The sequence below is a fragment of the Xenopus laevis genome, chromosome 1S, assembly GCF_017654675.1.
Source record: "Xenopus laevis strain J_2021 chromosome 1S, Xenopus_laevis_v10.1, whole genome shotgun sequence".
Lineage (NCBI taxonomy): Eukaryota > Metazoa > Chordata > Amphibia > Anura > Pipidae > Xenopus > Xenopus laevis.
This window is the reverse complement of record NC_054372.1, coordinates 105,157,425-105,183,540: the sequence shown is the minus strand read 5'-3', so window position 1 is coordinate 105,183,540 and position 26,116 is coordinate 105,157,425. Positions and strand designations below refer to the sequence as shown.

Genomic DNA, 26,116 nt, shown 5'->3' with positions numbered 1-26,116 from the left:
TACACTGTTTACACTGCAAATAATTTACTCTACAATATAAAATTGAATTCCTGAACCAGCAAGTGTATTATTTTTTTTTAGTTGTAATATTGGGGTATAGGCAGCCATCTCAGGTCATTTTTCCTGGTCATTTCAGAAAGAGCAGCACTTTAGGAGGAAACTGCTTTCTGGAAGGCTGTTGTGTCTCCTACTCAATGTAACTGAATGTGTCACAGTGGGACTCGGATTTTACTATTGAGTGCTTTTCTTAGATATACCAGGCAGCCCTTATCTTGTGTTAGGGAGCTGCTATCTCATTACCTTCCCATTGTTCTGTTGTTAGGCTGCTGGGGGGGGGAGAGGATGATATCACCCTAACTTGTAGTACCGCAGTAAAGAGTGATTGAAGTTTATCGTGGCACAAGTCACAAGATTGGGGGCAGCTGTCTAGCCCCATGTCAGAATTCAAAATTATATAGAAAAAAAAAATCTGTTTGCTGTTTTGTGAAATGGATTTTAGTGCAGAATTCTGCTGGAGCAGCACTGTTAACCGATGCGTTTTGAAAAAAACATGTTTTCCCAGGACAGTATCCCTTTAATGATGAAATAAAATCTTTTGTGTTATATGAGCTATATGTAGAGAGCAGGGGAATTGCCCTAGGTGGAAGATATTACTTAATTGTGGGTACAATGTGCAAGCTAAGAGGCACTTAAAATGGAGGTTTGTTATATTGAAACTATACTGTGTAAGATGCCATTTTTCTAAACAATGCATCTCAAGCCTCTCAGTGGTTTTCCTTTTAATTTAGATTATCCTTCACCTTAAATAGCCTGGTCATCTTCTTAAAATAACTTTTCCCATAAGTGTATCATATATACAATTCCTCATCATGTGATCCTTTAAACTTGGCCTTGAACTTGACAGTTTTGCAGAAGTCAAAGTGGTTGTTCACCTTTAAATTAATGTTTAGCATGATATAGAGTGATATTCTGAGACAATTTGCAATTGGTTTTAATTTTTTATTATTTGTGGTTTTTTGGCTTTTTTTAGTAGCTCTTCTATTTTCAATTTCAGCAATCTGGTTGCTAGGGTCTAGATTTTCCTAGCAACAATTGAAATGGTTAGAATTAGCTATTATATAACATACTAAAAGTTAACTTAAAGGTGAACCAACCTTTTAATTCACAGGGGTTGGGGCTAAAGTATCAAGACAATCAGGTACTGTGCTAGTGGGGTGGCACCCATAGTCCTTGCCTGTCTTTAACCAACATGTAACTGATTTCAAAGAAGGCTTTAACAATTCATTTCGGGATGTGCCCCTTAATCATAGGCTCATGATTAAGGGACACACTCCCGAAACGCGTTAGGCAATTCACAGCTACCTGCCAATAAAGCCTTGTCCAGAGGTGCGGTCCTTCATCTGGTTTGTCTTAAGGAACAGGAGGTTGAGAAGCTCTAAAAACATGTCAACTTCAAATGACACCACTAATCACAAAGTTACCCAAACGTTAGGAGTCTGACAACTAGATAAATGGGCATTTGTTTGTTATGTGTAACTCTGTGTGTGTGTGTGTGTGTATATGTTCTCATTGAAAACATACCTGCAATCACAGCTGCTTTGAAGTTTGCGACTGCTCTTTGTGTGTCCCGCAAAAATAGGAGTGTGGGATAGGCTGTATTAATGGCGGCAGTACTACCGTATAGCAGAGCTGATTATAAATAATAGGGCCCCACACTGGGTACTTTTACCTTGCCCCCATCACTAACAACAGCATTGCCGCAAATTTACATATAAGGTTAGAAAAAGTGTAACGTATATATGTCACAGCTTCTACACCATTCACGTTATTGATGACCGAGATTACTGAGACTTTGTACAGGCATGGAAAGGCTGTCTCCCATAGACTCCAGTTTATCTAAATAATGGGAAATTGTACAAATGATTTCCTTTTTCTCTGTAACAATAGAACAGTACCTTGTACTTAAAATATAATTTCTTATTGGAAGAAAAACCAGCCTATTATGTTTATTTCATTTTTACATGATTTTCTAGTACACAGAAAAACCCACTATCCGTAAAACCCCAGTTCCTGAGCATTCTGGTCAACGGGTTCCATACCTGTACAGGTTTTCCTGCATTAGACTGCTGATCAGTAGCATGCTATTGTATGGTGCAAGTACATCATCGTATAATTTTAATTGAGATCATACCAATGGAGTAGGCCCTGGTGATTACACTGATCTTCTTTGCCCATTTCTATATTGCTTCTTAGGTGCCAGGTACCCTAACCTCTCCCCCGGAACAATGCAATAAAATGTTGGCCCTCAATTCCTTGGTTTGGACCTCCGAGCAACTGCCTGCCCTGACCTCTGGCCTGGATATTACCAGCCAGTCACAGCTCTGCCTTAACACAGGGAAGGAGCTTTACCCAATCCTTAAATAAAGACACGTACAACTGTTCTGAGGTGAATCTGTGATGGCCACAGCTTTATTGTATTTCAGTACTGAGTGTCCCAACAGAACCCACAAAGGGCTGTTTGATCCGAAGGAAGGCGAAAAACCTCTTTGAAGCTTGGGCCAATCTGCTTCAATAGAGGAAAAAAAATCCTTCCTGACTCCTTAACGGCAGTCGGAATTACTCCCAGGATCAATATGTCCTATTCAGTGTATGTAGGCAGATGTGTGTCTGTGTGGGTGTCAGTAAGGGGATGTGTGTCTGTGTGCATGTATGGCTGCCAGCCTGGATATGTAGGAATGTATGGGTACAGGTTTGGCTGGCAGTATGGATATGTAGGAATGTATGGGTACATGTTTGGCTGGCAGTATGGATTTGTAGGAATGTATGGGTACATGTTTGGCTGGCAGTATGGATTTGTAGGAATGTATGGGTACATGTTTGGCTGGCAGTATGGATATGTAGGAATGTATGGGTGCATGTAAGGTTGGTAGTATGAGGGAATGTATGTGTTTTGAAAAGTTACCCCTTGATGGTAGTTGGAAAGGTCAGATCCCTGGGCCATTTCCAAGTGGTTGGAACTCGGTGCCTCTCCGGATGTGGCTGTCTCACCGCCTTTGGGTTCTTGCCGGGAGGTGCATGCTTCTGTCTCCTGCCTTGGTGTTCTGCTGCTTCCAGATGATGTATCAACCTCATGGCTTGCTGGAAGCTAGACGGAGGGCAGAGAGAGTGGCATAGTTACACGCAAAATCAGATCTCTTACCAAACCCACAGAGAACTCCACCGCTACAGCTGTGAGACTTACAGGTCTTTCATTTCCAGGTAATGGTGGCAGTGTCTTTGGAAACACTGCTGGAAGCAATTTGTGTAAAAAGCTCTGCCTGGATGATATCAGAGCAAAAATCTTCCCGACACACTCTTCCATTACATGGTCTGGGTATTCAGCAGGATCCACGTTGATGGGTTTTCCTGAAGGGTGGAATTTGGTGGCTACTTTCAGGCAGCACAGAGCCATCATGGAGGGTGCATAAATGCAAAACTCATGATGGTGGGTTAGGCTCAGTGCTGCGATGCCTCTAGCAGCAGTCAGGGCAATGGCTTCTTTTGTCAGCTGGACAGCTGAAGGCTTCTTCCGGAGGGTGAAATACTCCAAGAAGTCATCGATGGTCGGTGCCGCCAGTTGAAAAAGCAATTTGCAAATGATGGTTCGCTCCAGTTGGTTCATATCCTTCTTTGTAAAGGTGTCATCAAAGAGTTTTAGGCGATTTGATTTCCTTAATTTCTTTGTCTCCACTAACTTGCAGGCTATATTGAAGCAAGTGGCTCCCACTCTGTTCAGGTCAGTGGTCTTGATGGGAGCAGCGCAAGCAAGAAACCGCTCCAGAAGGTTGACAGTCAAGCACAGAGACCTAAAGTCCAACTTCTGGTGTCTGTGCACGCAGATAAGCAGGCCGGTGAACACGTTCCATGACGCTGTGGTGATTTCTGGCTGACTTTGTAGAAAGTTCAAAGCCATAAATCTCTCTTCAAGACTCTTATCGTGCAGGTAGGCGTCTTCCCCATACTCCTTGAAGGTCTCTAGGCCAATGCCTATGTGAGCTAAGGTGTTCCAAGGCTCATTTTGAAGTGCTGGGTCCCCAGCTGAAGGGTGGCATGTCCCACGTTGATCACCCTGGTGCTTCACCCTTTTGGTATCACGGCGGCACCCAGGGGAAACAAGTTGTTCTCCGTCGATCTGTCGTCTTCGCTTCCTCGCTTTTGAAGTCTCCATGCTCATAATCTCTCTCTCTCTCTCTCTCACCTCTCCAACTGTCTCATAAGACTGTTGGTACTGAGCAACTGTTACTCATGTCACTTCTGCTGCGCTCTGATTAGCTGGCCAGGACGCACTCTGATTGGCTGGTCCGGTGAAAACCGTTAGGTGCCCATGTCCATTGCAAACCCTTAGCTTGTGTTTGTCATTATTCACTATTTCTTTTGTTAAAGTGTTTTGTGATATACAGAAAATGGTATGACTAGCTAACTGCCTAAAGTTACCCTAACTTGACACAATAGCTCTCATTATGTATGTATTTGCCATGTAGCTGAGTGCATAATATTGGTTTTTAAGCAAACCTGTAGTGTCAAGTACATTAACATGCCATTACATTATACACCAATGTGCATTTTGTACTGCTTTCATAAATAATTCCCCCCATACCTAACTTGAGCCAGCCAACCAACATCTCCACCTTCTGTTGGCTGCTTTCCATGGCTGAACAGGAGAATCCGAGGCTGCCAGCCCTTTGCACAACAATCAGTAGTCAGGTGGACCTGACAGGGGACTGCAGCATATTTGTCCCTGTGTGAAGGCAGCGGAGCTGTGATTGGCTACTCACACACAGAAGCTTTGGTTGGCTACTCCTGCTTACAACTGTGTTTCTGGGCTGAGACTGTTGGGAGGTGATCATCACTATGGGGAGCTCCAGTAGTTTTTAGTGTCTCCTCTTGTACTTGTCATTTTACACAGGAAGACCTCTGTGCACAGAACATGATTGCCTTCTCCAAAATCAGAGCCCAGAACTCCTCCGTGACTTCTAGTATAATTTACAGTACAGGGGATGCTCTTTGTTTCCTGACCTGTATGAGTCGGCCTGCAGCCTTTTGATGGTCACAGAATACAGTATGGTAAAATGATGAAAGTGTGTGTGTGTGTGTGTGTGTGTAAACACAAGGGAAAGTTATGCCCACCACTAATCTTTTTTAAACATTAAGCAGGGATGCAATGAGGTAGTGACCACAAAATTCATACAAACAAATACAAGAAGTCCTCTGCACTCAACCCATTATCGATATATTATCAATATATCATTAATATATTTCGGTCATTGAGACATTTTGTTCCTTAAGCACAACCATGCACTCACACCTTTACTGCACCATTATAGTGGTGAGCACCACATTTAATATTCAATTGCGGTACGTGCATAGGAGGTCAAGTATTGCCTCTCTACCTTTTGTGCCTTGTAGAGTTTGATAGACGGTGTCCTCATCTGTCACCACTCCCCTTATGCTCCTCTCAGCCAGAAAATTCTAAGAACCTAAAACTGAAACTCACTTTCCTCTTAAGATAAAAGACACTTAAAGGGGAACACCACAAAAACATAACTTAAGCTTTTTGAAAAGTAAACATAATTTCCAGCAACTTTGCAATATACAATTAAAAAATATGCAGACCTTTCATGATTTTTAATGGTTTTTGACAGTTCCCTAAGCCTAGCCCCCTGCTCTTCTGCTGATCTTTCTGACTTCTTTGCTAAGCAGGCTGACTACTGTTACTTTGTATCAACAGCCAGCTGTCCTTAGACTGCATCCTCCAAATCCCACAATTCCCTGCACATGTGATTCCAATAAGGAAAGGAACATCACAGTGCAATGCATTGTGGGTTATTTAGTTCCTGCATGCTGTCTGTAAGCCGTGGATAACTTGTTACAATTTGTAACATCAGTGTTTAGTCCCTCCTTCCCTGCCAGGATTTCAAATGATTAATAAAGAGAAGAACTGTTAAACAGCTGGAATGCAGCATAGAAAATGGCATTTATTCATTCTTTTTGAAGAAACAGGTAACTGTGATGGATATATTAGGGCTTTCTGTGTTATGTGGCCTCTTTATCAAATTTTGGTTTGGAAGCTGGAGTTCCCGTTAAATTCAGGATCTTTTTTTTTTTTTAAATGTATGTTTTCCCCTGTATATTTTCACTTGCTGTCCCTTGAGGAAATCAATTATGGCAAAAATTGTCAATTGGGAGCAAACAAACATACCATTAAGCTTTAGTTTACTGCATTGTACTTAATGAAGTGTGCTGTTCCAGTTGACTCACTTTCTAACTGCAGAGAAGAGTGTGCTTACAGGGACTGGGAATATATATTGTTAGAACCCATGCCAGGATATGTCTGCTGGAGCATTAGTGAGATCACACATTTTCTCCAAAGATTTCATAATTCATCAAAATAATATAAATAATTTGAATCACTAGGTAACTTGTAATTCCTGATTCTATAGGTAGGCACAGATTTCAATAGAGGATACACATAGGCCTGCTGTGTTCGTCCCACCCCCTCCCTTTTATTCATGCAAATTTTCATCGGGACCAAAGCAATGGGGATTGGCGCACAGGAAATGTATAAAACTATTATTTCTTCAGCTTCAGCGTTTCTGAACCAATGTGGGTGTGGTTGGACATCATGCCGCCCCTTAAAATCCTGCCACCCTAGGCCTGGGCCTTGGTGGCATTTCCACAAATTCGGGCCTGCCTGCCAGACTATATAGAATAAAATAAAAATCACAGCAAAACAAGAGAAACATCAGACAATTGTACAGTTTAGAAAAGAGACCTTTATTTATCTAAGAAATCCATAAAAAGTTGTGTAGCAGCAGTTCATAACAAGCCACTGGTTGCTCTGTATGAGTGCATCTGACTTGAGGTGATGCATTTAAAGAATCCCCTCCTCTCCAGCACAGCTCACCTTCTCCTGTGGGCCAGATACCGGTATGTATTTTAGACCATGCATTCTGCCTAGTAACCACTCTGGATCACAAGCTGACAGTCTCTCCATGGATACTGAAGCGCGAATGACAGCTTTATGTCAGCTTCATCCCCCCTTACCCACAGAAATTCGGAGGCAGTGACTACCCCCTTACCCCCTACAAACATTCAGCGACAGAATGAACTACCCAAAAACCTAAGGTAGAGGTTACAACCTGTAGCAAACCCCGGGGATTAAGTTGCAGGTGCTGTGAAGAGTCCGCAGTCGCCACTAGAACCCATTACCGCTTTCCCATGCTTTAATTTGCCGCTTACTCATAGGTAATCCGCATTGGAGCTGTCACATGATAAGATCATATTACCGTGACGTCAGGTCCTTTCCAAGGATAGGAACTAGCCGCTACCAGCTTTATGTCGTGGCTGACACTTCCGGCTGAGGGGAAAAATGAGACATTCGTGCGTGACGTACGTGCTGCCTAAAGGGACAGTGACGCCAGGACGCAGCTACCTTCACGTCACAAAGCGTGCAGCGGCGGACTTCCCGGCGTGCATCGGGACTCCCGGTCGCTCGACTCCATCGGGAGAGACGTCTGGGAGTCTCCGGCTTTCTTGGTTTTTCGCCGCTCTCCCTGCGCCTGGGAACTAGTGTTCCTTCCTCCCAAGGAACATGCCGCGCCGCCCTCCGCAGTGATCCCCGGACTGAGGCCATGACAGCGGCTCCGCTAACCCCGCGGGAGATCAGGGAGAGGCTGCTGCAGGCCATCGATAAGCATAGCAACGTGAGTCATGGGGGACGGGGAGTGGGAAGAGCGCAACACTGGGTTTCGATACTTGAGACAACCCTCTCAGCCAGCACTTGGAAGCTAGACTAGGGGAGACCGGGAAAGGGTTTACGGAGGGTGACTGGAGGCTGTCGTGATTGGTGAATAAAGTATTTTGAAATCGGCGGAGTCGCTAGTCTGGAAAGCACTTTTTTAGGTTCCTCAGTTCGCCTATTGAAGGGTCACATGCGGATCAGGAGAACCGTGTGAGTCCCCTAGAGCCAGAATGTGCAGTAACTAAGGGTGGTGGGGGAAGTGGCACTGACCATGCTGGGAGTTGCGGAGAGGCATATAGTGGCATGCCATAGGTAGTACACACGCTATAAAATAACTGCTCATTTGGGAGCCGGCTATAGAACCCGAGAGTTAACCAGGAAGCGTGTAACAGGGGAAGGGAGGATTATGAGTTCACAGTTGTTAGCTCGGGTTGCAGCCATATTGTAGCGACAACCTGTGCTGTTTGTTTCATTGTATCTGTATCTTCAAAGTATATTCCAGCACATCCGTTGTTACTTTCTAGGCGAACCCGGGGATCGGGCCTAGTTGCGGCCTTAAATTATCATGCTGTCCTTGGAGAATGGGCACCGACACATGGGCACCCCAGGGCCAAACACTAGCGTGGCAAGGCTGCTAAGCTACCAAAACCCTCTTATTTTGGCATATACATAGTTCTTGGCTGTTAAGGTGTGTGTACTTGTGGGACAGGGTACATTTCTCTGTCATGTTGTCAGGATTCTATGGCATGGGCATCAGGCCCCGATCTGTGGGTTCTGGCAAGTGCCAGAGAGGCTGCAGTAAGATGCCATAGACAGTCACTATTTAGTGGGCTGTTTGAGCCTATGTGTACTTGGAATGCTAGGGCCTATTTTGACTCTCAGTCCAGACCTGGTGAGCATGATGGTTAATCTGGGAAATCTGTGGTCCAGGAAACATGGCAGGGAAAATTCAAAATATTTTTTTTAAAGAAGCATTGCATAGGCCACAGGTACACGTGTGACTGAGGTGTAACAAGTTATTTGAATTATAAAACATGTAATGAGTCTCCAGAAAGACAATGTATTGCCATTTGTAAAGTTTCTCCACTTCTGCTGTATGTAACTACTGAATTATCAATATCTTCTCCCACTGCTTATTGCAGCACTGGTGGGATAGTTCTACAAAACATTCCTTTTTATATTGAAGCAAAGGTAGAAAGTAGGAATAACATTTTTTGGAAGTATTTACTACACAGATAAAATGGAACTTTTAGGTTAATTTCATAATGTAGGGTCTCATAAACTATTGCTGAAACCCTACTTTCAGTTGTTATAGCTTTTAATGCATGTGTATTTACTGTATCCCTGTAGATATCAATCTTGTACATTCAGAAAGCAGTTGAACCCATTTTGGCTGCTGCTTGCATTTACGTTATCGATGTGGGGGGGGGCGTGGTATTGTTATATACATACTAAATTAATTTGTGTCTTGCATGCTGACCCACTGAAAATCTGTATTTGGTAGCTGCACTTTCCAAAGGTCTGTGCCTGCATGGGAATTTTGAGCAGTAAGTAGGTAAACAGTATCACATGTAAAAATAGAACATTGTGACATCTGTGATAAAGGATCCTGGTTCCCTAAAAAGCAAAGCTTGATTGCTTCTCAAACCGGTTGGGTGCACTTTACTTTATAAGAATCAATCTGTGAATTTTAAAATATGTAACAAATTGTCATTTTATGTTTATTACACTGTAATGTACACAAAGCTAATTACAAAAGTGAATTGCTTGAATATGGTAAGCAGTACAGAGCTATGACTTCTTGATAAATGCATCCATGGAAGGTGGTTGCAAGGGTTTCCTCTGCAGGTGTAGTACCTTTCTTTCAGTAACCACTTCTGGGAGCATGGGGGGGGGGGGTAAACTACTAGGCCTTTGACTTTAGTTGTTGCAGTAGTTCTTCTATCACATGCTAGCCTGTACAGGTGTTGTGCACCAATTTTAACCTGGTGTCATGTACAACAGGTTTGGATCAACAGAGCCTTCATTAGGTAATAAATGACAATTCTGTTGATACCAAAACACTTTATACACAATAAACTATGAATACATCTTACCCCCTAAAATAACAGATAAAGATCTGCTTGGCCATACTTTCGGTACATGTCACAGAAATCATTGCACATGCTATTATAGTGAAACCCAAATTTTACTTTTCCCAGGGAACCGCACCAAAACTTGGTTTCTGGGAAACTGTACAGTCCGGGGGGGAAGACAATGCTATATGGGACTGTGAAAACCTGGCAGCAATTCCAGGAAAACTTAAAATCTGGATACTACTGTTTTACATGAACTGACGGTTTATAAACAAAGTATGCTGTTTGGTGTTTATAGAGGCATTCCCTATAACATACTTTGATAGATACTGTATTAGACTCATGCAGGTAACTTTTGTACTTCATAGTTACCCCCCGTGTCAATCTGTTCTCTTACATGGTATAACACTAAAAAATGTGGATCAGGGAGCTGTTGATTGTTTGGCTGCAGCACTAGTGCCTCTGTTAATAAGCAGCGTGTATGCAGCGGATTTAGTTTTGTGCATAGTGGTTACTTGGATTGTCCAATAATATTTTCAAGCAATCAAGAATATTAAAATTAATGTTTTTGTATCAGAAAGTACAGATTTCCCTTCAGGGAAAAATAAGTTACAAATTGTGTTAAAGCTCAGATTTACATTACAGCATTTGGCCATTTGCATACAGTGAGACAGAGCGCGTCCTTTTAGTTTACTTGAACTAACTGTGGTTGAACGTTTTTTTAATTTAAAGGTGGCCATAGATGTAGTCATTAAGATCTTTCCGAGAAAGATAATTTTGCAATACACACATGTAGCGCTGAATAGTCAGGTAGAAACAATAGAATTCTACATGTATCTGACGGTTCAGCACTAACAGGGGCGGTGTACTGGTGCCTTTAAAGGCACCCAATCAAAATTTTCTGCCTGGGCCAATCGTCAAACTGACTGATATCCAAACCTTGCACCAATAATGGTTTGCTTGTGTCCTACCATGTATGACCAACTAGCAGTATTCTATTTGTTTGGCTCAAGAATCAGATGGGAGATAAGGTCAGCAGGGTCTGTGGCATTTTGTTTGTGTTTGCCATTGTCTTTATCCTGCAGTCCCCAAGATATGGTACATATACAGATGCAATGTAAGTAATGGTGGCCATACACGGGCAGATAAAGCTGCCGATATCGGTCGTTTGGACTGATTTGACAGCTTATCTGCCCGTGTATGGCTTCCGACGGGTCTTCCCGATCGATATCTGGCCACGATATCGATCGGGAAGGTTGGATTTTTACCCGACCGACCCGTCGGAGCTGCTTGGCGCATCGTAATTCGATATAGTCATGCAGTTTAGTGGCATATCGGGGAAAGATCCGCTCGTTTGGCGATGTCGCCAAACGAGTGTATCTTGGAGTCCATGGCCACCTTAAGGCTATAATCAGCCATGCGTGGCCATCTTAATCCTCAGGCCTCTTGTGCATTGAGAACTACTGGTTTAATAGCACAGAGAAACCATTAAATGTAACGTATACAACTATGCATAGTTGTAGCTTTATCTGTATTGGAAGGTATATGAATGCCTTGTATTTAATGAGGCTTTCACTATCAATTTTAGAACTGGAGTACACTATTGGTATTATGTTTCTGGCAAGTTTTCGGCACTTAACACTGAGAGTTGTTTAAAAGAGAATGTAAGTCATAATCTCTGGCCAGGTACTACTGTAGGAATGTCCTGTTGTCATCTTCCTCTACATGTACCCTCTGTTTGGTTTGGGGCCAGGTAAGCATGTGCAGGAGATGCAAATGCCAGCTTTGTGCTTTTCACTCTACTGTACGCAGCACACATTGGTTGCAATGGATCTGTGAGACAGAAGAGGATGGTTGCTTTGTGCCCCTTCAGTAATACCCTGGGTTAGTGTACTTTTAGTGAATAGAAGAGCTGACTGGTTCTCATTTAAGCAGTTGTAATTATTGTTGGTTTGTCTAACAAATTATCCCCATAATTATGCAGAAGGCCCACGCTGTTGACATATTTTTTATCAAAGGTGGACTTCTAATAAAAGAGAAAATACTAATTGGAGTAATTATAGTGTAGATCCAAATAATTAAGCCTGTGTCCATCCAGCCCGCAACATTCTAGTGCCCCATTTCCGCCTCCATGCACAGTTTTTTATATACTCTTACCTCTATATCTGTTCTTTTAAGTGTGCACGTGTATATAAATACGGGAGCACACAGGCTCACGGGGATAGGTTGGGTGTGGGTCGACTTTTAAGTCAACCTGCACATAACTAATAGATACTATAGAAGTGACTTTAATGGAGCTTCTGGTAGTTTTTCTTTAATTCATGGGAAAATGGAGTGTAGGCTCCGCTGCTTTTCAGGCTACAGGTTTTTTTTTTTTTTTTTGGTTTTTCATCTGCTGGCAGAGAGGATTCCCTTTCTTCCACATCTTTGTATCTACACAGAGAAGTACACGTTCCGGCTGAGTACAGGTACGCAGAGCTAAAAATGCCTGCTTTCACATTTTTGCTCCGATCTCCACTCCTTGAACCTGCACTTGGCTGAAGCTGTATTTGTCAGTGCAGATACTCTGTGATGTGGAAGCGATGGGATTCACCTGTTGCAAAGGGCGGTGTATTTCTACCACCCAGCTCAGCCTGCCAAAATGAGTAATGTTGCAGGTTGCTTTCTGTGATAATCCGTAATTAAAGCTGTATAATAAGTCGTTTCCAAATTAAACATGGAACCCAAATTCTTTTTTGCATTAAAACATCCATCCCCGTTATAAAGATGTTTAAATGTTTGAGCTGTCAATCATATATTGCCTGTCCCGCCTATGCCTGAGGCATAGAGCTAGGGCAGTCAATTACTTTCACTTTCCATTCAGCACTTTCTAGATGTTACTCCACTCCCCACATTTCCCCTCTCTGCTAACACTCTATAATTGTGTATAAACTGTGTATGGGCATTAGGTCCCCCCCATTCTGGTGCATACACAAGATTTTGGAGTGCTACATAACGTGTTCTACACAGCAGTGTTCACAAAATAGCTACTGCCTGTGTGTTGTGATTGTGTAATTCCTAAACCAAAGGAAACAAAATGTAAATAATGTATTGTAAGTACATTTTTTATTTTGCTTAACTAACATGATAGAAAATTATTTGGAATTATTTCCTAGGGTGACGGGTCCCCTTTAATCAGTAGTTAAAACCAGTGTCTGGCCCCTCTTTTTTTTGGGCAGCATAGACAATTATCACTGTTGCTACTTATAGCCACTGGGACTTCTCTGTTGAGAGAGAAAATTGGTGTAAAGGTTGGTACTACTCTTGATCTCTGTACAACAGTATTTGTTAGGCAACTTAAAAGGGGAAAATGACCCCTTCTGGAGGCCATAACTTTGTCTCCCCTGTTCTCACCCCAAACTGAATTGTTTTTCCTTGGTGCCAGAGGCTGGCAGTGTTCTTCATTGTTGCCATATTGCTACTTTGTTTCCTGAAGTGTTACTGCCGGTATGGAGTTGCTGCTGATCTTTATGTACTTTTAATTAAGTGAAAGTAGTGCAGTTTAGGAGGATCGTATAACTATGCATTAACTGCAACAAATGCTGAAGTGCAAATCAAGCAGGGTTATGTACAATGACTGCAAATGAAACGTGCATAGTACTTTTGAAATATATTATATATGGCAAAAAGTATTCTGACACCTGCCTGTCCAACATCTTCTTTTAAATGAATAGTATTAATATGAAGCTAGTTCTCTTTTTGCTGCTGTTGTCACCCCACTGCCATTCAGTGGGGCTGAAGTCAGGGCACTGCAGAACAGTGTTATTCCAGTCCCTTTTATGCAAACTCATTCTAATGCAGTAGTGGGAATTAGTGTTCTGAAATGGGGGGGGGGGGAAGAAGTACATAATTGTCAAGAATGTCGCTACACTGCTATGCTGTAGTCTTAAAGGAGAAACACAACCCTTATTAATAAAAACCCTCCCCAGCCTAGCTGCTACCCCAGACAAATGCCTCTAACTTTTTACTTACCCCTGGTGATGAGACCGGCATGGCGGCACATGCACAGTTGAAGCAACTTCTTGGTTTGTGACAACTGCGCATGCGCCAAAGTTGATGGAAATTGTCATACCGCCCGAAGAAGACACAAAGACCTGGAAGATGGCTGCCATAAACTTCGATCCCTGAATTTGCACCGAGGGGTAAGTAAAAAGTTTGGGGCATTTGTCTATGGGGGTAGGGTTTTTTTAATAAGGGGTTACTTTCTCCTTAAATTGATTCTAATGGAACCAGGGATTTTAGCCCAAACCTTGGAAAACAGAATATTTCTCCTAAACCAACTTTATCAGCATTATGCACATAGTGTTCTCTTGGCATCCACCAAACCCAGACTCCTCTATAAGACTGACCTAGTGAAATGTCATTTTTGATGTTCTTTATCACTCCTGAGTATGTGTTTCCACTTCTGTTTTATACCTTTGCAGCCAATGGCATTGTATATGGTAGTTTTTTTGGTTGCCTCTGATCACTCATGAACTTTTGTTGAGTGAGAGTTCCAACTGAGGATATGCCATTTTAGATGAAACCCATTTTAGACTGATACTTTTGGTCGTATTATATTTGTAGGGTATCTTTCACATTGCTTGTTAAACCTTTTTTTCTTTCTATTTGATTTTCACGTTGCCACCTCTTAAAGAAATAGTTCAGCGTGAAAATAAAAACTGTGTAAATAGATAGGCTGTGCAAAATAAAAAAATGTTTCTAATATAGTTATAGTTAGCCAAAAATGTAATGTATAAAGACTGGAGTGACTGGATGTCTAACATAATAGCCAGAACACTACTTCCTGCTTTTCAGCTCTATAAGTCTGAGCTAGTCAGCGACTTGAAGGGGGGGCACATGGTACATTTCTGTTCAGTGAGTTTGTAATTGATCCTCCGCATTCAGCTCAGATTCAAAAGCAACAGATATGACCCATGTGGCCCCCCCCTCAAGTCTCTGATTGGTTACTGCCTCGTAGCCAGGGTGTTGAGAGTTGAAAAGCAGGAAGTTGGGTTATATTAGACATGCAGTCACTCCAGCCTTTATACCTTACATTTTTGGCTAAATAACTATATGTGAAACATTTTTTTATTTTGCACAGCCTATTCTATAGTCTTATTTACCCAGTTTTTATTTTTACTCTGAACAATTCCTTTAACTTTATTGAACAGCAGTATCTTGACTTTGCCTTTGATGCTGGTGCCACTGCAATGTCACCAAATATCCTCTAGCATAAAGTGATATATTATGTTTTTTAAATTATATTCTTAGCGTATCTGATGTGATTCTAAAAAGTGACAACTTAAAGGGGTTGTTCACCTTGGCTTTACAGTTTGCAATTTCAGCAATCTGGTTGCTAGTGTCCAAATTACCCTAGCAACCATGCATTCATTTTAATGAGAGGCTGGAATATTATCATAGAGGGTCTGAATAGACAGAAGAGTAATACAAAGTGGCAAAACAATACATTTGTAGCCTTACAAAACTATTGTTTTTAGATGTGGTCAGAGTAAGAATAAGAGTAAGTAATTCAAAAACTATAAATGCAGCCCATTTGAAAACATACTGAAATTAAAAAGGTGACCTGTCTTTGGTTTTAGGAGGCGTTTGCCATAAAACTTCAAAGCAAGTTAATACTGTAAATGTATTATCTGCGAAGACTTAAAGGAATTGTTCAGTGTAAAAATAAAAACTGAGTAGGCTGTGCAAAATAAAAAAATACTTCTAATATACAGTTACGTCAATAAATATTTTGACAGACAACCTTTTTCTTATTTTGGTTCTGTACATTACCACAATGAATTTTAAATGAAACAACTCAGATGCAGTTGAACTGCAGACTTTCAGCTTTAAGTCAGTGGGTTGAACAAAAAGATGCAGTTGAACTGCAGACTTTCAGCTTTAAGTCAGTGGGTTGAACAAAAAGATAAATAAAAAATGCAAGGAACTAAACACAATCACTACACTTCAGGGTTCAAAAGGAATAGGACAAATGAAAAAACAGAAAATAAAATGTTCATTTCTTATACTTGGTTGAAAACCCTTTGCACCAGATTCTGGGTTTCCTCCTTTTTAATGCTCTGCCAGGCCTTTACTGCAGCGGCTTTCAGTTGCTGTTTGTTTGTGGGCCTTTCTGTCTGAAGTTTAGACTTCAACAAGTGAAATGTATGCTCAATTGGGTTCAGATCAGGTGACTGACTTGGCCATTCAAGAATATTCCACTTCTTTGCTTTAATAAACTCCTGGGTTGCTTTGGTTGTATCTTATGGGTCATTGTCCAACTGTATTATGAAACGCATCCCAATCAATTTGACTACATTTAGCTGGATTTGAGCAGTGTCTCTGAACACCTCAATTCATTCGGCTGCTTCTGTCCTGTGTCACATCAAGGATAAACACTAGTGTCCCAGTGCCACTGGCAGCCATGCACACCCAAGCCATCACACTTACTCCGCCATGTTTTATACATGATGTGGTATGCTTTGGATCATGAGCTGTTCCACACCTTCTCCATACTTTTTTCTTGCCATCATTCTGGTAGAGGTTGATCTTGGTTTCATCTATCCAAAGAATGTTTTTCCAGTGCTGTCTTTTTTAGATGTTTTTTTTTTTTTTTTAAGCAAAGTCCAATCTAGCCTTTCTATTCGTGAGGCTTATGAGTGGCTTGCACCTTGCAGTGCACCCTCTGTATTTACTTTCATTCAGTCTTCTCTTTATGGTAGACTTGAATATAAATACGCCTACCTCTGGAGAGTGTTGTTCACTTGTTTGGCTGTTGTGAAGGAGTTTCTCTTCACCATGGAAATGATTCTGTGATCATCCACCACTGTTGTCTTCTGTGGACATCCAGGTCTTTTTGCGTTGCGTAGTTCACCAGTGTTTTCTTTCTCTCTCAGGATGTACCAAACTAGATTTTACCACTCCTAATATTGTAGCAATTTCTCAGTTTTTTTTCTGTTTTGCAGCTTAAGGATGGCTTGTTTCACCTGCATGGAGAGCTCCTTTAACTGTATGTTGTCTGTCAAAACACATGCAAGCACCCCCCCCCCCCTCAAATCAACTACAGGGCTTTTATCTGCTTCATTGATAGACCTAACAAAGGAATTGCCCACACCTGCCCATGGAATAGCATTCGAGTCAATTGTCCAATTACTTTTGAGCCCCTGAAATGAAGTGATTGTGTTTAAAAAAAAAAAAGGCTTTAGTTCCTCACATTTTCATTACGTCTTTTTGTTCATCCCACTGAATTAAAGCTGAAAGTCTGCAGTTCAACTGCATCTGAGTTGCTTCATTTAAAATTCATTGTGGTGATGTACAGAACCAAAATTAGAAAAAAGTTTCTCTGTCCAAATATTTATGGACCTAACTGTAGATAGTTCACCAAAAATGAAATCTATAAAGGCTGGAGTGAGCGGATGTCTAACTTAACAGCCAGAGCACTACTTCCTGCTTTGTAGTTGTCTTGGTTTCCACTGATTGGTTTCCAGGCGGTAACCAATATGTTATTTGAGGTAACCAATCGGTTACTTGAGGGGGCCACTTGGGTCACTTTTGAATCTGATCTGCATGCTTAGGATCAATTGCAAACTCAATGAACAGTTATGACCCCCTTCAAGTCACTGACTAACTCAGTTACAGATCTAACAAACAGGAAGTCTTTTTCTGTCTATTATGTTAGACATCCAGTCACTCCAGCCTTTATACATTACATTTTTGGCTAACTAGCTATATTACAAATATTTTTTATTTGCACAGCCTATCTATTTACCCAGTTTTTTTTTTTATACGGAACTGTTCCTTTAACATAAAAAATGGGGGTACCCAAGAGTTTAATTACAAAGTTTGCATTACGATTCGTTTTGACCTTTTCAATACCTAAGAAATATATTGAAGGTAATCCTTAACACCGTGTTAAGGTTCTACACATAGCTGTTAATATTAGATGGGTACTAGTAAAATGCAGCAACTTGATGAATAAAGGGCTAATAGAAGCTGACTACTTAGCCCTCAGGGTTCTCGGCCAACCAATATCAATACAGGTATCTGTCCAGCAGTTTTGAGAATTGAGTCTATTAAAAAATAAAAAAATCTAATATATATAAATAAGAGAACTAGGCTCATAGGTGAATGTGCTGATCATTCCCATTTTCCAGATTATTGTGGCTACTTTGTCTTGAGGATAATTGAAATTGTTCATGTTGTTGGGGACTTTTTGCAAACCCCTACAGTTCCCAAATCAAATGTTTGCTTTTATATAAGGCCGTCATGCATTTATTTACTGTCATCTTGTTACATCAAATATGCTAGATCTGTTCTGTTATACAGCAGCTTTCAGATTGACAACCATAGCAGGAAGGACACTTTTCCCCAGTGGCTGTGTGGGCCACTCTTTGGGAATACAAATATAGCCGAAAACTTGCTTTTATTTTTAATTCTATAATGTTGTAGCAAAACATTGTAACATTTTTAGTTTCATTATTGTGTAACTTGCCTTCAATTTACTTTACTTTCCATTCATTCCCATACTGTCCTCTCTGGCACCATCTGCTGGACTGTAATTTATTCTGTTTGATTATTTGAATCATAGGGTATATTATCCAACTCGTTTGTGAAATGTGCATTTATGTGTACATGGCTTTTCAGATGCAGAATCCATATCGTTAGACACCTGTTTTTATCACATTTTGCCTCTTGTAATGCTATGTAAATGTGGGCCTTACAGCCCAAGTTAACAGACTCTAGTCGCCTGAAGTTGCCTCACGAGGAAACTTCGGGTGACTTTGGAAAACTAAGTGATCCGAGTGCCATCCCGCCGGCGGGAATGCAGTTCGGGGAGATAAGTTGCCTGAAGAAGAGGTGATTTGTCGTATTTCAAAGTAAAGTGCATGCACAGTTGCTACGAACTGGAAGACTGCTCCAACTGTACATGCACCACTATAGTGTTCACTTCCTGAAACCTACAAAAGAGCCGGAAAATGGCACCCATGAGCTCCGCTTTTTGCCAAGTCTCTCTTTTCTCTCTCTCTTCTCTGTAGTACGGAAGTTACGTCAATTTTCTATTAACTGTACTTAAATCATAAGCTATATCCATCAATCATCATGTATATATGTGCATCACCCCTTTTTTTTGTTTTTTTGTATACAAAAAAAATTTTCTTTGTTATTTCTCACTGTACTTCTCTAAATATTTAGTTGGCCACAACTTACTACTGAAATATAAGATCTATTATCTGGATGGCAGCCATATTGAAAATGTGCAGCATATTTCAATAGTGTGTTTCCAAACCTGCAGATCCAATACAGTTCAATAATGTGTTTTGTTTGGCGTACTGGCATTTCTGCTGAAAGATGCAAATACTGGCTTCTTGTGGCGGATGTTGACTTGCAACTGCCTAGTGGTAATTGCTGTAATGCATATTCCATTTTCAGTGAGGCCTCATTTTGCGCCTATTTAAGATTGACCTTGCCTTTTTTAAAAATGCAATGTAAAAACGTACTTTGTGACCGTGCCCTTAGGATCTCTGCTTTATAAATATGATATTATGGTGTTAACATTAGTGTTTGAGTTATCTGCATTGTAGCTGTATTTTGCTGTTTTTGCAATCTACATTTTTTTTGCCTCCACCAATTTATGGAACTGGTACAATGTGGGAGGAAGTGCTGTGACACTTAACAAGCTTGTCTTGTTGATGGAATTTAGTGAGATGGGTTCTAGGAGCATATTTTTTCTTCTGGGCTATTGCTTGGAAAATACATATTTGTATACTCTGGGTATATTATGTGAGAATTCCCATAGCCAGCAATTTGGTGTTTACTTATTGTAAAATTGGCCTAAAAGTCATAGCTTGAGCAACAGGCTATAGGGGCTTATACGTGAGTAGGCCTGTTAATAAATTGTTTTCCTCTTCTTGAAATATAAATTTATTTTTTTTTTTTCAGATTCATAACATGGTTGCTGTGCTAGAAGTGATCTCCAGTCTGGAGAAGTATCCCATTACCAAAGAGGCATTGGAGGTGAGTTATGAAAAAGAGTTATTAAAAGATAGAAAAGTGGTTATATCTCAGACTCTAACAAAGTTGCCCAAAAAACATAATTGCAATGATAACTTTTTTTTAAAAAAAATATTGGACCTATGCATGTGTTGTTGCTGAGGCTTTTAAGTACACCAAACTTTAATTATATTGCTGAATTTATCAATTAAACTTTCGTTTTGGCTCTAGGCAGATTACAGCATAGCCTGTGCTGTACATTTTAGTAATTGAAGGGAAAGTTAATGATTAGGCATTAACTGGGAAACTCGGAATAAAAAAAAAAGGTAAATATATTTTGATATACTTTCATACTTTTCACAAATTCCATATGCAAAGTTTTGTTTAGCCACAGTTGTCAAGTCTTGCTAACTGACAATACTAACTTGCTGAAGCTGTGTCTTGGCAAATATTGTCTTCCATGCCATTACATTTAAAAGGACAGTAACACCAAAATATGTAGTGCCTTGTTTATTCAAATATACAAGTACATTCATATGTTAAATTCTTATGCAATATGTAAAAATTGATATGCAGTTGTAACAATTCCAATTTTCAGAAGGTTCCTTTGCAGCTATGCAACCATTTGTGCTTGTCCTGCATAGCTGTGGCTACTTTGCATATTAGATAAGTTATTATAAATAATATTCTGTAATTGCTATTAAGTCAGATGTTGTCATAGACACACACACACACACACACACACACACACACACACACACACACACACACACACACACACACACACACACACACACACACACTTAAAAACCTTTATGTGAAGCAGTTGCTGTCAGCTGAATTTGACATTAAACCATAGCTACAGTTATGTTTAGACATTAAACCATAGCTACAGTTATGTTTACTGTTAATATATTTTATATGTAGGGAGGCCATTAATACAGGTTCAAAGGCTGGATTATATTAAAATGATTATGTAATCCAAAAAGGGCCTGTGGAGCTCTTTAACACCCAGGGGCCACATGGGTCATGTAACCTGGGAGTCTCCCATTGGACATCTCTGGTGGAGGGAAGCAACAGCTGCTCTCTGAACTTTTTCTGCCTCTGTTTGCACTTTGCCATGGACCCAGAACAACACTTTTACCAATGTCCATAAATACAGTACAGTCCTGACAGCTTAAAAATATACACTACACATGCTCTCTGACCCTGGTGTAACTTTTACAGAGTGCAAGAGTAGGGAACAGGTTATGGCAAAGTGAAATAATAGACATTTGATCCAACTGTCTAATATGCCAGCCAGTAGAGCACGTAATACTGTGTATTTATGTGCATTTTTTTTTCTTCCCTTCATCTTGTAGAGCTGGGTGCTTCACAGAGCAGGCAGGATTTTCCTTGATTTGTAAAAAAAAAGGATGTGCCAACTGGCCACTGGCATTGATGATAACCGTAAAAGGGTCCTGGTAGGGAAGTTAATTGAAGCCACAACCGTTCAGCTGCAAGAGTCATTAGTACAATAAAAATAAAAGGAGTTAAAGTCCCTTGATACGCTATCTTAAAAGAACATTTACACCAAAAAATGAACTCTCTTTAAAGTAATGAAAATATCATGTACTGTTGCCAAGCACTTGTAAAACTGATGGGGTTGCTTTAGAAACACTACTATACTTCATATAAACAAGCTGCAGTGTAGCAATGGTGGAAATTGAAAAAGGCTATACGGCACAGGATAAATAGTGGATAACAGACACCATTATGTTCTACACGACTTATCTGCTATCTGCTGTGTAACCTGAGCCTTTTCTCCTTTGAATGGCTGTCCCGATTGCTACTCAGTAGCTAATTTATATAAATAGTAGTGTTTCTAAAGCAAACAAACCAGTTTTACCAGCACAGGGCAACACTGCATTATATTTGAATTACTTTAAAACTCTTTAATTTTTGATATAAAAGCCCCTGCGGGCAACAACTCGCCATAGATTAACCACTTCAACATGCTGATGGATTGTGAATTCCTCAAAGGCTGAGTTGTGCCCAGTTTTGGCAGGTGTATATCCATTAGTGAAAGGATTATTCCCTGGCAGTCAACACTGCATTATGCAGATAAGCATTTTCAATGTCCTGATACATAAGTGTATCCTGTCCCTCTAAGGCAGGGGTAGGCAACCCGCGGCTCTTCATCCTGCTTACTGTGGCTCGGTCTTGTGGCTTTGCCTGTCACGTTGTCTATACAGCCCTCACACCTACTGGCGGTTTCTTGAGTGCGCGACCACGGTAAGCTAAAGGTTTGCTTACCGCAGTTGCACACTCAGGAAGCCGCCAGAAGGTGCGAGGGCTGTATAGACGTCCCAGAAGTGACAGGCAAGACCAAGCCACAGCAAGATGATTCATCATGGTCCTTACCACGGTCACACACTCAAGACAGGAGAAGGATGATCAGCATGGAGCTTCAGAAGCAGAAGTCACATTAAACAGATGAGAACACTAGCATTTAATAGGGCTATTCAGTGTTTAATATATTTCAAAGTAGGCCTACACATACACACTGCACTTCTGTTTAATGTATTCTGTTGTTGTAACAGTTAAAATTAAAAAAAGGTTAAAACTTTTAAAAGTTTATAAGCTTTATGTTTTGCGGCTCCAGACTATTTTTCTCAAAATGGCTCTTTTGATAGTAAAGGTTGCTGACCCCTGCTCTAAGGACACATTGACGTCAGGAATTTATTTACAAAGGCTCAACGCCTCTGGCTGCTCAAACAAAGGGGATGAGCACCATTGTAGCTAGCCCATTATCCTATTTGGTTGAAATGTATTTTTATTTAACAAAAAAAAGTTTTTTGCAGTTATATGCTTCTTTTTTTTAATTCTTTTTACAAATGTGTTTTTTACCTAAAAACTTTACTTTTCCACCTCCAGGAAACTCGACTAGGAAAACTGATTAATGATGTTCGGAAAAAGACCAGCAATGAGGACCTTGCTAAGCGTGCAAAAAAATTGCTAAGAAACTGGCAAAAGTTGATTGAGCCAGGGACCCAGAATGAACAGTTTGTGAGGGGCATCCCTAACTTACCAGGTTCTGCCAATGGGGGTGGCTCCCACAACTGCAAGGCAGATCTTGCACCAACTACTCTTCTTTGTGGGAAGCCCATACAGGAGCTGAAAAGCAGAAATGATATTCAAAGAGCACATTCTCCAAAAGCTGAAAAGACAACCAACAGAAAAAGAAAAGGAGAACTTCGGGATGGTGGACAGGGTACCCCAGGACATCTACCGAAGCCCAACCATGAGCTTTTTCAAAACTCCTCACCCCCACCCACTAATGGAGTTGGGGGCAGCCCCCCTGAGAACCTCCCTAGCCTTCTTGATGGAGGTTTGCAATCTAACAGACTGGAGCCTGCTGAGAATGATAAGCATGGAAAAATACCAGTAAATGCTGTCCGGCCTCATACCAACTCTCCTGGACTTGTAAAACAGCCAAGCACTTCCTCTCTGCTAAAAGCAGTTGTCCTTCAACAGCACAGTGGGGGTTTGGATGATGCCCTCTCTCTCCAGCCCAGAAGTCCCCGCTGTTCTTCCTTTAGTCCCCGTGGCACTCGTGCAGAATTGACTACACGACAGCACACCACATATGCACCAAAGGGTTCTGCTCCTAGTCCTTCCCAAAGGCTACCAGGTGTAGACTCTGCACATCAGTCCCCTTTGCACCCTTCTACACCCCCTGCTACAGCGAAAAGACTTGAGTCCCCTCGACAGGACCGAGTCTCTTCCCCACACAAGCTGGTAGAACAGATACCCTCCACTGATTGCCACCAGGTCTTGCCTAGGACATCACAACAACACATCCCCCGCAGTAGCCTTTTAGATTCCTCGCCTCGTACTGGTTTTTTGACAGAGTCCTCAAAAGTAGATAGTGATGATGCAGCATCTGGCTCAGACAACCGCAAGAGGAAAAAATCTAGATTTCGAATAGAGTGTGAAGGGCATTCTGCAGATGGGACTGGTAAACCAGCAAGGGTAAGAAAGGAACGCAAACTAACATTTGATGTTATGACAGGGCAGATTAAACCCTTAACACTCAAAGATCCAGCGCAAGTAGAGAGTTCTGCTCCTTCAGAACAACACAGGACTGAGACTGACAAGCAGGATCTAAAGTTAAGCTTGCCAAGTCCCTTTCAACTGACGAACTGGAAAGAGCTGTCTGGAAGTGATATCATCCAGTCCTATCTCCACCGGCAAGGCAGCTTATTGTCTTCCTCTGGTGTACAGACTCAGAGTGCACATTATTACATGTCAGAATATTTAAAACAGGAGGAATGCACTAAGAGGGAAGCAAGGAAAACTCATGTTTTAGTTCCAATTGTTCTTCCAAGCGATCTACCTGGAAGAACCAGGGAAATCACTAGCAGTGACACGGACAGAATACACAACCAACATTGGCCTGGTGTCAATGGCTGTCATGATACACAGGGCAACTGGTATGATTGGACGCAGTGCATCTCATTGGACCCTCATGGGGATGATGGTAGATTAAACATCTTGCCTTATGTCTGCCTAGACTGAGCGTGGGTACCAATTCCACTTTCTCATATCCACGGTTTTCACTGCAAAACCCTGGGTCGCTCAGCGACCACCGCTCATCAAAGGAGATTTGTAGAGTGAGGAGCCCCCTTTCAGTGTTGGGGATGGTAGATAAAGGGGCTGATAGCGCCAGAAGCAGAACAGAGAAGTTTAGAGGGTCACTACTACATTCTGGGAATTAACCGCAGGTATCTCAATTCCTGCTGCACCCATCCCTTTGTGCGAAATGCTGCTACTGGTTTAATACTATAAACGAGGAAAACAAATGCAGTGGAAGGATATATAGCAAGTGAGCTATAATAAAAGAAAAAGTGTTAAATGCAAACCAACCCTAAAATCACAGAAGAGGTTTTTCCCGGTACCTGCAGAAGGGCTGGAATAAAAAAATATATATATATATGACAGGTACCGAAAGGTTATGTGAGATGATTTAAATAAGTTGAAGATGTTCTATTACCATAACAAAGTATGCATTTATTTATTTGAATTAATGTTTTTTTTTCCCCCAGATTTAATTTGACAAGCGCGTCTTAAATTTTGACGCACTCAAATTTTGTGTTCCTAGCATCACAACTGGTCCTTTAAATTTGTGAAGAGAGAGCAGAAAGTCATTACCTTGGCTTTTCTTTTTCAATTTGGATGGTTTGATGTATTTGTTCAGTCTCAGAAGCATTTTTACTGACAGGCTTGGACATTTCAACCCCCCAAATCCATATTTTAATTTGACACCTCAATTACTTCCAAACTATTAAAAATGACTGGCTTCAGTAGATAATTGAAATGTCATTTTTTTTCTACATTTATCTTTGTAATATTCTCATTTCTAAAATGTGCTATACCCTGCCCATACCAAATTGATTTTAGACCTTCACAGTTTACCTTTTTTTAAGTTGATGGTGCTACCAGCATGTCAAGTGTTAAGCTACAGAAATGTGAGAAGGGCCTTTTGTATGCTGGGTAAAAAAAAAAAAATACTTGCTACCATTCCTTTAGATGTTATCTGCCTTATGGAATCTCCATCATAAACGCAATTTTTTTTATTTTTTTTTGCTAAAAAAACCAAGCCTTAGTTGAATGTACAGTAAGTCTTCTGTATTTCTGAGATGCAGAAGAGAGCAACTTTGCTAACTTTGGTCTAATCAATGGACAACTTGTGATATAAATGTGGAAACCATAATAAAAAAAAATACAATTTGCAACGCTTTGTCATGGTATTTCTAACACGTTTACTACCAGATCTTTGCAGTCCCCCTCATGTTCACAGACAGTTTTAGAATGGTGATAAAGTTGCATCCATGCTACTGTTACTGCAGAGAGTTTTCAATCTGTAAAGGGATTCGGTCACGATTTTTATGGTTTCGTTTCATACTCTACACTGCAAATAATTCACATTACAATATAAAATTTCATTCCTGAACCAGCAAGTGTGTGGTGTTTTGTTTTTTTTTGTAAAATTGTTGTGTAGGCAGCCATCTCAGGTCATTTTGACTGGTCATGTGCTTTCAGAAAGATCCAGCACTTTAGGATGGAACTGCTTTCTGGCAGGCTGTCGTTTCTCCTACACAATGTAAATGAATGTGTTGCAGTGGGACCTGGATTTTACTATTGAACACTGTTCCTAGATCTACCAGTGAACTGTTATCTTGTGTTAAGGGTCTATCTGGTTACCTTC

At 40.9% G+C, this 26,116-nt stretch overlaps 2 protein-coding genes across 3 annotated transcripts; one reads left to right on the top strand and one right to left on the bottom strand.

Annotated features, from left to right (window-relative positions):
- Positions 1-2,638: 2,638 nt before the first annotated feature.
- LOC121398934 (cyclin-O protein B-like) lies at positions 2,639-5,607 on the bottom strand. Its single transcript, XM_041578549.1, has 2 exons — positions 3,242-5,607; positions 2,639-3,145 (listed from the first exon to the last, which is right to left on the bottom strand). The coding sequence occupies exons 1-2, from the start codon at positions 4,211-4,213 to the stop codon at positions 2,639-2,641; spliced, it is 1,479 nt and encodes a 492-aa protein (XP_041434483.1). The 5' UTR covers positions 4,214-5,607.
- A 1,825-nt stretch (positions 5,608-7,432) lies between these two features.
- med26.S (mediator complex subunit 26 S homeolog) lies at positions 7,433-25,861 on the top strand. Of its 2 annotated transcripts, none has more exons than XM_018243724.2 (3): positions 7,433-7,742; positions 19,816-19,890; positions 22,783-25,861. In XM_018243724.2, the coding sequence occupies exons 1-3, from the start codon at positions 7,671-7,673 to the stop codon at positions 24,424-24,426; spliced, it is 1,791 nt and encodes a 596-aa protein (XP_018099213.1). In that variant the 5' UTR covers positions 7,433-7,670; the 3' UTR covers positions 24,427-25,861. The 2 variants fall into 2 exon arrangements, with proteins under 2 accessions (XP_018099213.1, XP_018099214.1); XM_018243725.2 differs by lacking the exon at positions 7,433-7,742 and adding an exon at positions 13,909-14,036.
- Positions 25,862-26,116: the final 255 nt, after the last annotated feature.